Source organism: Fibroporia radiculosa (genome assembly GCF_000313525.1).
Source record: "Fibroporia radiculosa TFFH 294 genomic supercontigs, scaffold7719, whole genome shotgun sequence".
Taxonomy (NCBI): Eukaryota; Fungi; Basidiomycota; class Agaricomycetes; order Polyporales; family Fibroporiaceae; genus Fibroporia; species Fibroporia radiculosa.
In genome coordinates, this window is record NW_012133447.1 from 114,554 (window position 1) to 124,811 (window position 10,258).

Genomic DNA, 10,258 nt, shown 5'->3' on the forward strand with positions numbered 1-10,258 from the left:
CCGACGATTCTACAATTCCAAAATACCTCCCATGACGATTTCATATTTTACTCAATGCACCAATTATACAAGTACAGTATCGAGGGACCTAATGCGAGAATTTTCCGGGCACACTGATGCTCTAATCATTCTCCTTCCGTCCATTGTCGTGTTGGTTGGAAGTGCAATCCTACAGGCGCCTGACGCAAGTTTCAATGTCGTTAATTGGGTTGCACTGTTTGTCCCCGACAGGCGTCGGCAACTAGAGCGCATACAAGGACCCTCCCCCCTTTCCGATAGGTTCGCTGTCTCATCACAGTTCTCAACTCCCGCACTGGCTGCGCTTTCTCACACTGTTGTATCCCCCAAACTACACCAGTTATCGTACTGCCAGCCTGACTTTGCAGCCATGCCCCATGAAAAATTTCCTACTACATGTCTCCGCTCTGCTCCGACCACAACCCTCCCATTCCACAAGCCAACGCCTCAGCTCATGCTATATCTATACACATACGTGCTGTTTCCCTGATCAAGTTATACTTTGCACCAGCACAGCATACTTGAACGGACCTCCTGGTCCATCGTGATGACAATCGTCTACAAACATCGCCGAGGTCAGAACACAGCTTGGGTCGACGGTGAAGCAGAGTCATTATCTGTACAATTCGGAACGTGGGGATGCAGCAGCACCCTTCTGCGCCGTTTCGCCTTGGTCTCTTTCCATGCAAGCTTCAGGTAAGACGGCATGCATGGAGGGGTTGATATGAACACGGTCTGGTACTGTCATCCGCTGGGCAAGATGACTCACGTTGTACAGTCGTGGCTTGGAAATATAGTGAGTTAATATATCTGTGCCATGTGCCAAACTCGAGACCTCTTAATACCCTTTGTTGTCCAGACATGAGAGCTGTCTGTGGGGGGCGCAAGATGCTAGTGGGCCGAGTGTAGGATACACAAATCCAATTGGTGTGCGTCCCTCCTGGCCAGCCAATTACGACGCCGATAGGTGCCGCGATCAATTGCCCTGCATTCTTGCAAACACCTCTTGAATGCGCTCAGAACATGATGCGCATGCCTCCAGTGGTCGAAGGAACAATGAATGTGTTCACAGGGCAGATTCATATTGCGATCTAGTGTTTCCCCGGCTGTTGTTATTGGTTTGGACGCGCTGCCGATGCGTGGGCAGCTTCACCATACGTCCGGGGTGCAACAGCAGATATGCTCTATCAAACCTCGTAACCGTGTCTCCGATGAGCTGATAGCGGCGTTCTGGGTATGTTGAAGTTGTCCTGACCCCAGAAGTGCACCACTATAGGCAACTTCTACACTGAGCAGGGAGAGTGTAGGTGGACTTCTGCTTCTCCTTTGAGCATCCCGAGTCCGGGATGTATAAGGGCGAGCAGATGTGGTTTTTCATTTGCCATGAGGTTTTCACAGGATGATGGGTGACTTTGGTCAGTTCGTTCATTTCTGAATGGTTGCCTGTCTCACACTTTCGCTTTCAAGGTTATTCCAGCGGGAAAAGGCTTGGACTTTTGGTACAACGAGTGAGCTCCAGATCACTTTTGTCATCTAGACATCAAGCTAACTGTTCCTCTATAAGCTCAATCATTGACAGACAAAGATTTCTTTAGCTCCCATCGCACGTTTTTGCACTCGGTATTCGGACGGTGGGCCTGTAAGAACGCTTTGCGGATGTCCTTGCTAATTGTGATTCGACAAATGTCTAACGGAATTAAGTTTACGAGACGGCAACGCCACAACGGTATGGGGTCAAAGGTTTACTTTGTCGGATTTTGCCTTATGCAGACGCTTTACACAGTGCGTGAATATCATCTATCCACAGGTTCGTTTTTAGCCGATGACATTTATGTGGTGTGGAAGATTTACAACAAAGCCATCATTGTGGTTCGCTCTGCTTGGGATGTGTTCACCAGTTTGTTAGCCCGCACAAAGTGTGCAGCTCTGAGGGAGGTTGTGCCAACGTGTCCGCTGGTATATCACTTGCGCTTCGCCTTTGGTCTTCTACGCTACTTGATATTGGTATCTGAGGCCTTATGATGTCTGCGCTCGAGGTTGTCATGTACATCTCTGCTGCTTCGCTCTCCAGTTGGTATGATCCACTATTTGGGGCGGAAGACAACGACAGTCCATATATACACACCACACCTCTAGTGAGTTTGACCCCGTCTGTCATTCGACCCACTCTCGGCTGATCTCGTCTTCAGCAAGAGTCAGAACCACACCAACCCAAAGTTGAGGGCTACTCGTGCCTCTTCATCGGGTGCGACCGACAAGTGCCGTTTCGTGAACCGAGGGACCGCAACCGCCATATGTGCCGCCACTTCCCCAAATCATGGAAATGCTGTCAGTGCGACAGGAAGTGGTATAACCGCAGAGACGGGCTGGTCAAGCACTTCCGCGACACGCATGGCCGCAGCATCTCTCGGGATGAACTTGAGCGTTGTCGCGTCTCCGGGAGAACACTGGAGCCGTGGCTTACGCCAGAGGGCGTGAAGAAGATCCGCTGTCCACCCACCGCGGATACGAGCGCCGCGGCGATGCGCATTCGGAAAATGATGAAGCTGGGATGATGCGACAGGGATTGGACACTGTAGATGCACTCAGCGTCGGTGTGGACCTGTGTGAGCCTATTTCTATCTGTGTATATGTGTATCGCTCTAGATGTGCCCAGTTTATTCTGCTGCGATTTATTGAGACGAACTTGCGTATATCCTCTTATGAAATTTCTGATATTTTGCTGCTTCCTTCATGCAGGACGTAAATCTACATGTATCTTGTGGTAGGTCCCCATATCGTGATCGTTCTCCGGCACCCCACATTGCAGTATGCAAACTGTTGGAGGCACTTACAGCTTGAATTGTCAATTTTGCGTAATGTTGAATTGACTACGTGGCTGAGAAATCCATCTAGCAACTAGCTGGACTACTCATTGTCGATTGTTCTGTGAATCAAACACGCTGTCGGATGTTACAGTGAAGCTCACCTTGCAAACCTCCTTGGATTGGATTTTACATGTCAGAGACGAGGGGGAGCGAACGTGAACGATCGTCTTTGCGAGACACTCGGTCCGCAGAAACATCCCGGGCGGCGCGGACCATCGCGTGACCAGCCTGAACCTCGGCTGGACCGCGGTCTGTTCCTCGTCGCCTCAACTGCATCAAGCTCGCCAAATGGCCCGTCGGATATCCCAGTCACGCTGCTACTTATATGAACACGACGAACCAGCATGGTCCCTCTATTGCGCCCTACCACCTTTTCTCCAACCGCCCCGCTCTGTGACTCCAGCCCATGTCGTTCGCGTCGCCCATCAAAGCTGCCCTCGGGCGCACTGCGTTTGTGACGGGTGCTGGCCAGGGAATCGGTCGCGCCATCGCGTGCCGCCTCGCCAGGGACGGCTACGACGTCTCCATCGCCGACATACCCCCTGCGAAGGCAAAGGTCGACGACACGATCAAGGAGATTGAGTCGTACGGCAGGAAAGCTATCGGGGTCTTTGCTGGTGAGTGAATCCGGCTGTTTCGCCCGCATACGGTATCAATGCGCTCGCAGATGTAAAGGACGCGAAGCAGATTTATGCTGCGATCGACGAAACTGTGGACAGGCTGGGCCCTAACCTCTTCGTTAGTGTCGCGAACGCAGGCGTTACCCAGGTCAAGCCGCTCCTCGAGTGTACGCCAGAGTGAGTCTGCGAATTCTGACTGTCCTCATCTTACATGACTCGCTTATGCTGCATTAGGTTCGTCGAGAACGAGATTCGCATCAACCTGCTCGGGCTTATCAACACGCATATTGCTGCTGCTAAACAGATGGTAAAGCAGGGTGCCGGCGGTCGCATCATAGGTGCAGGGTCTATTGCTTCTTACCGGACTGCGAGTATGTTCGCATCGCATTTTATATATGCCTGATGGCTCAACGTCGATTACCAGACAACCTTGCACCTTACGGAGCGACCAAGTTCGCCGTTCGGGGCTTCACTGAAGCTGCAGCGAGGGAATGGGCACAATATGGCATCCGAGTAAACGGTACGATGGCAGATCGACAGGGGAACTCTCTACTAATATTGCTGTCTCACCAGCGTACGGCCCAGGAATTGTCGACACTCCCATGTGGGATCATATCGACAGGGAGCTTGCGAAAATCGTCAGTTTGCATTTCCGATGTTCACGAGCTTGACTGAAACATTTCAACGTGTGACTGGATAGGAGAACACCAGTGTTGGTGAGGCCAAAGCGAAACGCGTCAAGAACGATATTCTGCTCGGACGTATCCAAGAGCCCGAGGATGTTGCCAAGCTGGTCTCATTTTTGGTGTCTGACGAGGCGGAGTACATCACCGGGCAGACCATAAAGACCTGTGGTGGCGCCTCGCTTTGAAATCTGGAGCTGATGTGTACGAGTTTCGTGCTGGCTTTACCCCTCGATAGATTATGTTTGTCTGGTTCCCAATCTCCGTCGAATTGTGCCCCTGAGGGGACTGGTTGTGCCGATTTATCCGTAGGTTTAAAGTAAATAGATACCCGGGGTCTGAATGTATAGAATATTTTCTGCGTCCAGACCGACGGTCTCCCTTGAGATGGCAAGCTGATTGCAGTTATTCTGCTCCAACGTCTCCAGGTACCGTGAACTTGTAAAGTGGTGTGTTGTCGCGGTGTTGAAAGTTTATTCTACGTGAAGATTGGCAATGTTCTTGGCAGGGGGTCAATGTTTATGGGTGTGACGGCTGGACATTGTCCCTCATAGTAATGAAACGCGGGGGAGAGCACCTTTGAATTTGAACCATTACACTTGCCTGATTTAGGTGGTGGTACATCTTGAGAGGGCCGCCACTCAGTTGCCCATCGTTCGTCCCCCCAAAATACTTTACCAATTCAAAGACTTTATCACTGAGACAGCACCAGCATCTGCCACTCTTCCTTATCACATCGAGACCCGAGGAATGTGAGAGCCAAGCCGCTGGCGTTATCTCCAGGCTGCTCTATCTTGGCTCTATCTCCATCAAATTTCTCCCATCAAAGCGCCAACATGCCCGGGACCTGCGCGGGACGATGAAGGAGCATGGAAGGCCATATAATCTTCCACCGGGCATGAGATTTCTCTTCCGGTCGCTGTTCTCTCCTTCCGCTGCTCGCAATGGCGAAGAAGTCTCCGACTGAGTACTTGAAGCTGTCGGCATGGGCCCTCGAGCCGGAGCCCTCGACGTTCGCACCGAACGTCAGATGGTCGAACAAGGATATGGACCCGGTACCCGTGCAGGCTGTAGGTCGCGCTCTGATGTGCATGGGTCTCTTCCATCACGCTGATCTTCCGCTCATCAGAGGACATGGACGACCTTGAATTATGTGGCCTACTGGATTTCCGACGCGACGAATGCTGCAGTGTGGGAGCTTGCTTCTAGTATGTTGGCTACTGGACTATCATGGTGCGCGTGCCGCTCCAAGTGTCGTAGAGTATCATGCTCATCCGCCCACTTTCAAGGCGCCAGGCGCTGCCAGCTATCGCTGTTGGCCACTGTATTATCGCAGTAGTGATCCTTCTTAATGGCACGATCGGAGCCCGCCTTCATGTCGCATTCCCCGTTCTCAACCGATCGTCATTTGGATTCTGGTTCAGTTACTTCAGTGTGATCAGCCGCGTGCTACTCTCTCTGTTCTGGTTTGGTATACAAACCTACACAGGATCAGAGTGTGTCTACCAAGTATGTTCGATCAACTAGTGTCCTCGCGCGGAGCTAAAACATTGCCCAAGATGCTGAAGGCGATTTGGCCTTCAATAGCTCACATGCCAAACCATCTTCCTGCAACCGCAAACATCACTACATCGGGTATGTGGCACACGTCCCTCGCATTTAGCAGCCAGACCTACCCCTCGGCTAGGAATCATGTGTTACTTCCTGTACTGGCTCATTCAGGTATGCACTCCCTTCTCATATCGTGCCGATACCGATTCTGAGTCTAACTGAATCTACTAGCTCCCCTGTATGCTGATCTCTCCTCAACGGATCCGTTGGCTATTCGTGGCGAAGGCCATCATTGTTCCGCCTACATGGCTAGCGATCTTAATATGGGCATTTGTCAAGGTGCCGGCTAGCGAAGGCTTGTTTAAGCAGCATGCTACAGTGTCCGGTAGCCAATTATCCTGGGCGTGGCTCAGTGCGTTGAACAGCGCTCTAGGAATATATGCAACGCTTGGCGTCAACATCCCAGATTTCACCGTTCGTGCGTTCATATCTTTTCTCTCAACACGAAAGCTCACTGATCACTTTCAGAGATATGCCAAGAATGAGAAGGCGTAAGTTCATACGTGAATTACAGCTGCAAGGGCTTATGAGCACGATGTGTTCAGACAATATGTACAGCTCGCCATTATTCCGGTCGCGTTTACGCTCTGCGGATTCGTGGGCATGGCGGTCACCAGTGCTGGAATGGTCCTCTATGACCAGACGCTCTGGGACCCACTGAAGCTCATCAACCAATGGGACAACCGTGCGGCCGCGTTCTTCGCATCGTTCGCGTTCGTGTTGACGACGCTCGGCACGAACATCTCTGCGAATTCCCTGTCTGCGGCGAACGATATGACGGTCTTGTGTCCGCGGTACATCAACATCCGTAGAGGGCAAGTGCTGTGTGCATTGCTGGGCGGATGGGCGTTGTGCCCCTGGGAGATCCTCGCTAGGTATGCTCGGAGCTAAGAGCGTTTTTGGCGATGCTGACGCTGCTTCACAGCGCGGAGGGTTTCCTCACGTTTATCAATGGCTACACAGTCTTTCTTGGTCCCTTTGCTGGGATAATGATTGTTGATGTGAGTCAAGTTCGCACACCTAAGTTTCCCTCCTGACCGAGTCGCAGTATTGGCTCATCCACAAGGGCCGTGTCGACGTGCCCTCCATGTACCGCCCTCATGGACGATATCGGTACATTTATGGGTTTGTGAGTCCTTCCACCCTCGCCGTACTTGGGCAGTTACTCACCGCGCATTATATAGAACTGGCGCGCGGTTCTCGCCATCCTGTGCTCTGTCCCGCCGACGTTCCCAGGGTGGATCAACTCCATCAACCCCAAGATCCGAGTCGGCGGCGTCATGAACCTCTTCGACTTCGCGTGGATATTCGGGGTGAGTGCCGAGCGCTGCGATACGCGAGCCGAGCTCACCGCGCGTTCTTGGTGTAGTTCACCGTTGCGTCCACTGTGTACTACGTCACATCAAGCCTATTCCCCGCGCAGGAGACGTTCCTCGATGAGGCAATCCTCGCAGACGACGCTAGTGCTGCGAGTGGGTCCATCGGGTATGAGGACGAGAAGAAGAGCGTCCGCGAGGCGGTGACGGTTGTGTCTGCATGACCCCTGTTGTACTCGATGAGATTCAGCTTGAAGCTGAATGCTCCTCTGGAAATTGTAGGTTTTAGATGTCGAATTGATCCCATAGAAATGACCTCCAAGCTTGAGCTCGATGATAATCTCCGTTTCAAGGGGATATGCTAGGATGCTCATGTGAAGACTCTCCGGGATACCGGGGAGGTCTCTGTGGAATTTGTGTGTTGGCTGAAAGCAACGATAAGAGGTCAAGCGGATGATATCAAGGTCATTCAGCGTAATGTTTTGGAGGTTGTTTTGGACGTGTTTTCGCTCAGTTTTGGATGTTGTTTTCGACGAGTCTGAGAAGTCCAAAAACATGGCAAGGGCCAAGAACGAGCTTTGGTGTGGCCGGTCAAAGCTTAACGCAGTTCTCAGCCCACTCAAGAGGCTCAAGACTCAAGCTAAAGGCCCCCCCCTCCCCGAATTGCGGGGAGTTTCTCGCTGAGATCTTCAGTGTGAACGCGACGCGTCACATGCACGTGAGGCGTGACGATAAATATATACGATCATTTTATTCACTCCATCTCGATACTTTAGTTGATCAATCACGCTTTTTCGAACCAGAAAGGCGCATATAATACGATATGTAGTTGGTGCACGCCAATAACCGTTCACAGGACAGGCCAGTAGGCTGTATGAAGAGTAGGGAAGTGGCACCTGAACATATGGCGAGAATGGGTAGCGACTCGCGAGAGCAGCGTCAACGGAGGACCCGACCATCACAATATCGGCCCGGTCGATACAGCCGAGGGAGGGAACGAGAATATGAACGCAGATTTCAAAACAGCCAACATCCAACTTGGGCTCCGGCGGCGGAGACCAGCAAAGCTGCGTGCCCGCCAACCCGGGCTGCATCGCACGCGGTGCGAAAAGGCTGCAGAGTAGACAATTCTTCGCGGTTGAACCATTTTTCAAACTAACTTAGGGGGTATATGTGACCAGAGATGACCAGAGAGAGATAGGGAGAGATCCAGCACCAAGCCCCGCGCACCGCGCGTTGCGTCATGTTCAAGCTGTTTGCGACGATCAATCTCGGTGCGTGAGGCGCTTGTGATGTTTGTGCATCCGCGCGTGCTCCGCCGGCACTGGCGTGGGCAGCGGCGCGGGGGTCGTGACCGGTGGCGGAAGCGATGCATCGACGTCCTCGCCATCGGCGCGCTTCGAGACGGGCGTCGCGCTGGGGTAGATACCAGCGCTGCTCGAGCCGAGCGAGGAGACGTATGCGTCCTGGAAGATATCGTCCTGCGCGCCGTCTTTGAAGCCGTAAATGCTGTTGTATGCGGGAGGCATGTACGTGCCCTCAAACATCTGTGTGAGCCGGGGTAAGTATGGGGGAAAGGTGTTGAGGGAACAAGGGAGACGGAAGGACACGGCAGAAGGGAAGGAGACGCACGTTGTTACCCTCTGCTTGGTACCAGTACATAGGGTACTTGGGCCCGATCGTGCAGTTGCCTGGGTTCGCCGCCTCGTCAAAGTCTGGGTCCTCTCCGCAGCTGCGCAAGAAAAGGCACCGTCAGGACTTGGCGCACAGGATGTCAGCGTATACGTACCGCCTGGGAAGCATGGGCTTGCCAATCGGGGTTGTGCTGGTGGTATCAGTAACGTTGCAGCTGAATCCGTTCATGTAGTCTGCGCGGCCATCCACAATCAGGATCATGACAGCTCGACGGAGATGATGTGATGTACGCACTCTGCTCAGCACCGCTATCTGCCTGATTTTTTTCCAAGTATGAGCTGGCTAAAAGACAGATGGAGGCAGTACGACATACCGAGTGGATCCAGAACCAAGCACATGTACATTTACCCTCGGGACAGGGAGGCATCCCGGCAGGCACCTGGAAGGCGGTATTCAGGTCCCAGACGCATGTGTGGTTGACGCTAAAAACGACAAAGTCATCGGGCTGGACGTCTGTCGCGTTAGGCTTGTAGGCAATGGCCAGAGCGCATCCGCGCGTGTCGTTGATATTGAGCGTGTGGAACTCGGAGGACGCCTGCCCAGGGCAAGGCCAATTGGTGGGATAGCCAGCCAGTCCGCTGATAAGACGGTCAACATATAGATGCAAGAAAGAGAGCAGAAAAATGGAACTTACCCTTGGGAGGACGCGTACCAGGAGGTGGCACCCTTGTCGCAGGAGAGTTCGGCGTTCACTGCCTGACCGGCGGGCAAATTGAAGACTGCGCCCGGCTCAGGGGGGTAAGAAAGATGGTTGTGCTGGGCCAAAATGCAATTGGAACGTGTCGCAGACGAAATGGGGATACTGGGCACTCACGAACCACCATTGTTGGAACGAGTAGTTGATGAAGGGGGTTACTGGGCGGTTGTCGTAGTCGAAATCCTGCTGGGTGACATTGAAGCCGTACATGGAGTTGTGCCAGAACGCTGTTCTGGGAGTGAGTTCGAGCACGAAGCTGGGGAAATGAATGTCGCACCGATGTGTGCGCGCGCCATGGGGACGAAGGCGGCGAGAGAAAGGAGGACTGGGACGGCAGAGCGCATAGCTGAGGACAAAAAATGAGCGGAGGGGAGAAGGAAAGTGAGTGTCCGAGACGAAGGGCGGGGCCGAAAGGTGGAGCAGAGGGACGCGGTATAAGAACGGTTGGGTTTGGAACCGCGTGGACGCTGACTTCAGCTTCAGCTTCCTCCGCCAAGGCGTCGCTTGCCATAGATACGCCTCGCCGGCTCATCTCCCGGTCCGACAGTGTTCAATATTTCTCTCGTCCGCGGATGCGGTCAATGTTCGTCGTCGTGGACAGCGCCCGTTCTTGGCTGCTGGAGATAAGATATCACGAATATGTCTAGAGAGATGGGCCACAACTTCTTGCCCTGGTCGCATCGTCTCTGCGTTGAATACTTTGAACTCGGAGTGGGGGTTCGTCGCCAGCCGACATCCGAGGCGGCGACTG

The 10,258-nt window shown here is 53.0% G+C and overlaps 4 protein-coding genes across 4 annotated transcripts; 3 read left to right on the forward strand and 1 right to left on the reverse strand.

The window, feature by feature from the left end:
- Positions 1 to 2,039: 2,039 nt before the first annotated feature.
- On the forward strand, positions 2,040 to 2,496 carry FIBRA_06498 (uncharacterized protein; the record flags this gene model as incomplete). Its single annotated transcript, XM_012328220.1, has 2 exons — positions 2,040 to 2,153; positions 2,212 to 2,496. The coding sequence occupies 2 exons, from the start codon at positions 2,040 to 2,042 to the stop codon at positions 2,494 to 2,496; spliced, it is 399 nt and encodes a 132-aa protein (XP_012183610.1).
- Positions 2,497 to 3,291: 795 nt separating this feature from the next.
- Positions 3,292 to 4,376, forward strand: FIBRA_06499 (uncharacterized protein; the record flags this gene model as incomplete). The annotated part of the gene is made up of 6 exons (XM_012328221.1): positions 3,292 to 3,502; positions 3,553 to 3,682; positions 3,740 to 3,876; positions 3,930 to 4,025; positions 4,079 to 4,143; positions 4,206 to 4,376. 6 exons carry the CDS (start codon positions 3,292 to 3,294, stop codon positions 4,374 to 4,376), a joined length of 810 nt encoding a protein of 269 aa, XP_012183611.1.
- A 756-nt stretch (positions 4,377 to 5,132) lies between these two features.
- On the forward strand, positions 5,133 to 7,339 carry FIBRA_06500 (uncharacterized protein; the record flags this gene model as incomplete). Its single annotated transcript, XM_012328222.1, has 12 exons — positions 5,133 to 5,258; positions 5,318 to 5,421; positions 5,478 to 5,697; positions 5,748 to 5,823; positions 5,876 to 5,910; positions 5,971 to 6,213; positions 6,268 to 6,290; positions 6,345 to 6,674; positions 6,725 to 6,800; positions 6,848 to 6,928; positions 6,984 to 7,112; positions 7,169 to 7,339. 12 exons carry the CDS (start codon positions 5,133 to 5,135, stop codon positions 7,337 to 7,339), a joined length of 1,614 nt encoding a protein of 537 aa, XP_012183612.1.
- A 1,041-nt stretch (positions 7,340 to 8,380) lies between these two features.
- On the reverse strand, positions 8,381 to 9,851 carry FIBRA_06501 (uncharacterized protein; the record flags this gene model as incomplete). The annotated part of the gene is made up of 8 exons (XM_012328223.1): positions 8,381 to 8,662; positions 8,748 to 8,847; positions 8,905 to 8,983; positions 9,045 to 9,066; positions 9,124 to 9,388; positions 9,445 to 9,566; positions 9,625 to 9,734; positions 9,785 to 9,851. The coding sequence occupies 8 exons, from the start codon at positions 9,849 to 9,851 to the stop codon at positions 8,381 to 8,383; spliced, it is 1,047 nt and encodes a 348-aa protein (XP_012183613.1).
- Positions 9,852 to 10,258: the final 407 nt, after the last annotated feature.